Below are 5333 nucleotides of genomic sequence, written 5' to 3' on the forward strand. Positions count from 1 at the left end.
AACAAAGCAATCGGTTTAGATTAATTCATACAATCAGTGAGAAACTTTAAGAACCCCTCTTATGTACCCCATCATCCCATTCCCATGATGTGTGAGTTCCACTTTCAGGTCGACAAGGGCCTTTAAGCAAGTGAAGATCACCTACAACACAAAGGTGTTAAAGCAGGTCATCAGGAAGGTCACAGATCATGTGCAAATATGCCACTGGGAGAGGAGCAGGATCAAATTTATTATTTCACCTAGTAGATAAAAACCCTAGCAATTAGAAGGGGTTCCATAAAACAATTAATTTAACATTTTTAGAGCAAATTTCTTCTCTCTTTGAAATCAGTCACAACAATTATCATTGAAATCAAGATATTGCAAAATCTTCGACCCACGTACATTATGTACAGTAGAGGGTCACCACCATGGAGAGGTTACTAGCACATACGATGCATGGTGGCGTGGAATCCATCTTCGTAGAAGATTTCCATGAACAGTCATTATCCATCAGTTGCATATCATCATAACATAGTTGTAACTTTGAACTTTTAAACATGTATTACATTACTAAGAAAACCATCATTGAAAATTGATTTTAACACTAATTCATAAAATGGCAAAATGGCAAAATGATTAAAAATCAAATCTTTTAGAACATCAAACAACCATTAAAGCCAGAATTATCACATAAAGTTAAACTAAAATGGAACACACAGGTGACAACAGAAAACTGATTTTATCCCTGAAGATAGAAAATATTTCTTCTCAATTTTATTTATTTTTATTCATCCACTTAACCCCCTGTTGCTCCATAGACACCATACATTTACAGACCATAGGTCTCCTCTTCACCAACTTTCCCAAGAGAAAGATCATCCAGGCCAAAGCCTCGAATCCTTTCCTCAAAACCTTCAAAATCATAATACTGCTTACCCAACTGGATTGGCAGCCGCTGGGCGTTTTGAACAGTTTGTTTGGGCCAGAACTATTTGAACTCTATATTCAAAACCTAATTTTACATACTTTTGTGTATGATTAATGCAAAAAGTTGTAGTATAACTGAAACTGCTCAGTAGGTACTGTTCATTGACTGTTTTAGCAATGTATAAGGCAATTTCAGTATCATGTGGAGACTACAGGGTAGGCAGGAGTATAGCACTCATCTGCTTCATCTTCAAATCTCGTGGCCAAATCATTCCAGTTGAACACTTTATAATCCGCTCTAGTGAATGGAATTGGATGAGACATTGGTGAGTGTATGGACGAAGGCATATTTTGACATAGCCAACAGTTACTGAGATTACGATCGCGAGCATAATCATTCATTAGACTGAGGGCCGAATTTGTTTGGTTTTTTTTTTTGCACTAGAGTTTGAGAAACTTCACCTGTACCTCCATCATGCCTTGTTGATTTAGGTTTGGCTGCCTCAAGTGTATTTATGGAAGAAAATTGACCAGTATATAGAAAACTGTCACCCTTATCAGTTTCACCATAGTACAGATCTTACCGCTCTGCACCTCCCCTGGAACATCTCGGTAATTAACAGCCCACAGTTTATAATCAGGATAACTTTTCAATGGCTGTTTAGTGAAACACCACAGCTCCAGAGGTTCAGTCAAAGGTACAGCAGCTGTGAATGTTACCTTCATTACCTGGGTACACTCAACACTGTCTTAATCAGAGCTTTGTCATGCGTTGTCCACGACCATTTACCTTGAGAGAAAGTCAGGGGGTGAACAATATAACAGTCATCACATCTGTCAATTGGACAGTCAAACATAACAGGGTTAATAGTTTGGTTAGTTTGGTTAATAGGCAGTTTGGTTAAAGCGCAGGAAATACAAGTCCTTATTGTCACCAACACCTGGTTCCACCTGGGAGACAAAAACATTTTTTTTTTAGATATTTGATTAATACAAAATTTTCTTCATTAAAAGGATGAATTGGTTCCTCTGATGGTTTCGTGAGCCGTTCAGACACCTGTAATGATAAAATTCAAAACGTCAGTTAATCTTTTTACATATTCAGCCATAAACTCATCCGTCCAAAGCAGAGAAGTTTTGTTTGGTGTCAGAGATTACCTTGTCCCTGTGGACATTAGTCTCCCCATTAACATCTCATGAGGACTCAGTCCTGTTGTTGCACTTAGTGCACTTTAGATGGAGTACAGCACAATAGGCAGTGCATCAGGCCATTTCAGACCTTTTGTTAGTACTGTTTTGGTCAACCGTTCTTTGATAGTTGTGTTCATTCTTTTAACTTGACCAGAACTTTGTGGGTGATATGGAACATGCAACTGCAACTTGAACCCTAAAATTCCTGACAGATCCTGCATGATTTTTTTTATACAAAAACTAAATTTTGTCACTATCTATATTCCGTGGCACCCCAGATCTGGGGATCACCTCTTTTAGCAGACACTTAAGAACTATTTTTGTGTCTTCTTTTCTTGTTGTGAAACCCTCAACTCACTTTGAGAATTGCTCAGTTATGACTAACAAATATTTATTGCCTTAACAATTTTAATATGTACAGTCTATTTGCAAAAATAACCTGACAGAGGTTCCAGATGGTCAGGCTTCACTGTGCTATTCTTCTTTCTGGTCTGGTCATACAACTGTCTACAAGCGTTTGTGAGACTTGTGTAATGCCTGGTGCAAACCATTGTGAACGAATAACATCATTTATCACCCCTCTTCCAACATGTGTTGGTCCATGTGTGTACACGTGCCAAGACATGTAGGAGAGCTCTTGGGCAAACTGGTCGCCCATCCGGGTGGAGCCACAAGCCAGACTCCGAATCAACTGCACAACCTTTACGCAACCAAAGACTTCTCTCCCTGTCATCAGCGTGATTTTGCATTTTCACGACATCATTAGCGGAAGGTACTGGAATTGGATTGACGGGTTGTGTGGAGGTATATTGATGGACCATGGAGGAGGAGGAAAGTGCGGCTTGTTTGGCTGCAGTATCAGCCATTGCATTTCCTTGTGAAACAGGATCATTTCCTTTAGTGTGGGCTGCACATTTTACAATCGCGAGCTGTGACGGGCGCAAAATAGCCTCTAATAGATCATTTACCAACGCGTGATGCTGTAATGGCTTACCAGAGGATGAGACAAAACCTCTCATTTTCCATAATTGTCCAAAGTCATGCGCAGCGCCGAATGCGTATCGCGAGTCAGTGTAGATAGTGGCAACTTTACCAGAAGCAAGTATGCAGGCTCTACTAAGAGCATACAGCTCAGCTGCTTGGGCTGAAGTTCCATGAGGCAAAGATCCTGCTTCAATGACTTCAGAATCATTTACTACTGCATAACCAGCCAAATGTACGTTGTCAGATGGTCTGCTAGCCGAACCATCAGTATAAAGAACCATATCAGAATTTGGTATCGGTGTTTGCAGCAGATCTGGTCTCGGAGATGTGCACATTTCAATAAGGGCGATACAGTCATGCTCATCATCTGTATCAATCAATGGTAGCAGAGTAGCTGGATTTATTGGAGGTGAGCGCTTTAAAGTTATGTGGGGACTTGAAAGAATTATTGCCTCGTAACCTGAGCGGCGTGCTGCTGTCATGTGTTGTGTTGCAGATGTGTTCAAAATGTGTAACACTGCATGTGGAACATGCACGACACAGTCATGAGCCAGTACAATGGGAGAAGATTTGTCGATCAAAATGGCAACAGCGGCCACTGCTCTTAGACAACCTGGCATACCGAGAACTACAGGGGTCAGTCGAGAGGAGTAGTACGCAACAGGACGATAATGAGAACCATGTTTCTGTACCAGAATGCCAGTGGCGAAGCCATCTCTCTCATGCACATGTAGATGGAACGGCTGATGATAGTCAGGCAAACCCAACGCTGGAGCCATTGTGAGAGCATTTTTCAGATCTTGAAAGGCTTTGTGCATTTCCTCAGTCCACTGTACCACGGGTGGAGCTGATTGCAGTGTGGCAGCTCTCAAAACAGAGTCCATAGTTGCATATTCAAAAATCCAGTGTCTGCTGTAATTAGCCATCCCCAGAAAAGAGAGCATCTGTTTCTTGGTTGTGGGGGGAGGCATGTTAACTAGTAGTTTCACCCTCTCCGGTGACAAAAGGCGTTGTCCATCCTTCAGAACATGACCCAAATATGTCACCTCTGGTCGACAGAACTGCAACTTTGCCAGCGACGCTCTGTGACCACACTCGGCCAGTCTCTGTAGCAGCAAGATAGAGTCTGTTTGGCAAGCTTCTTTTGATGGAGAAGCTATTAGGAGGTCATCAGCGTACTGCAAGAGAGTGGAGCCACCTGGCAGGTGGAGCCCATCTAGATCTCTTTTTACCACCGCTGCATACACCGTGGGACTCTCGACAAAACCCTGCGGCAACCGTCGCCAAGTGTATTGCTTACCTTTGAATGTAAATGCAAACAGATACTGGCTATCTGGATGCAACGGTATCGAGAAAAATGCAGAACTCAGATCAACGACTGTGTAGTGCGTGGAGTTAGATGGTAAAGAAGCTAAAATCGAATTGGTGTCAGGCACAATTGGAGCTGCAGGTACCACTATATTATTAATCGCTTGCAGGTCCTGCACGAACCGCCATTCATCAGGGCGATTTGCTTTGGGAATTGGTAAAATGGTGTTACATGGGCTGGTGCTTTGAACTAGCACGTCTTGATCCAATAGAGACTGAATGACACTTTCAATACCTACTACAGCTCTGTGAGGCAAATTGAATTGTCTAATCATAGGTAGCTTAGCATTAGGCTTAAGTGTGACTTTATGTGGCGGAGCCAAATTTACAAAACCCACATGATTTTTATGTTTAGCCCACAAAATAGGTGGAACCTCAGACAATTCAGAAGGAGGTCCATACTGTGTGGGAAGAGGCGGCTGGTGAGTAACAAATGTAGACATCGGTAATTGCATATGTTAATCTAAAGACAACATATACAGTTCCTCCCCTAAATATGTTACTGTTTGGTGTTGAGAAGCTGGTACAGCTTCTTTCAATGCCTGGCACTGAGCCACCATGTCTCCAAGGTGTTTCAGCTCACAGCCAGGTGTGATGGCCACAACGATATGTGGATATGAATTTTCAACATTAAACAACCTCTGCTGTTCACTAGATAGTTGGACTAGTATGGCACATCCCTGCGGACCAACAAACAAACGTTGTTCACATTCTAACCCCTCTTGTTTATTTAAAAACCTGGAAACCAATTGTTTATACTGCTCAGAAGGGTTAAATGCTGCAGTACAATGACAATGCAAAAGAGGCCTCATTGTAGACATCAATGTTGCACACGCTGGAGATGATTTGGCGATTTTCTGAATATCTGTAACAGTGAAACT

The 5333-nt window shown here is 41.8% G+C and overlaps 1 protein-coding gene across 1 annotated transcript; it reads right to left on the reverse strand.

The window, feature by feature from the left end:
* Positions 1-1035: 1035 nt before the first annotated feature.
* Positions 1036-4727, reverse strand: LOC113744796 (uncharacterized). Its single transcript, XM_027275742.1, has 2 exons — positions 3308-4727; positions 1036-3193 (listed from the first exon to the last, which is right to left on the reverse strand). Exons 1-2 carry the CDS (start codon positions 4725-4727, stop codon positions 2667-2669), a joined length of 1947 nt encoding a protein of 648 aa, XP_027131543.1. The 3' UTR covers positions 1036-2666.
* Between the last annotated feature and the right edge of the window lie 606 nt (positions 4728-5333).

Source organism: Larimichthys crocea, unplaced genomic scaffold (assembly GCF_000972845.2).
Source record: "Larimichthys crocea isolate SSNF unplaced genomic scaffold, L_crocea_2.0 scaffold199, whole genome shotgun sequence".
In the NCBI taxonomy this organism is placed as follows: domain Eukaryota; kingdom Metazoa; phylum Chordata; class Actinopteri; family Sciaenidae; genus Larimichthys; species Larimichthys crocea.

Coding starts and splice junctions, on each gene's coding strand:
- LOC113744796 (XM_027275742.1), bottom strand. CDS start 4,727: ATGATTAGACAATTCAATTTGCCTCACAGAGCTGTAGTAGGTATTGAA. Junction 3,194..3,307: donor TGACAACGTACATTTGGCTG/GTTATGCAGTAG, acceptor TACTTGCTTCTG/GTAAAGTTGCCACTATCTAC.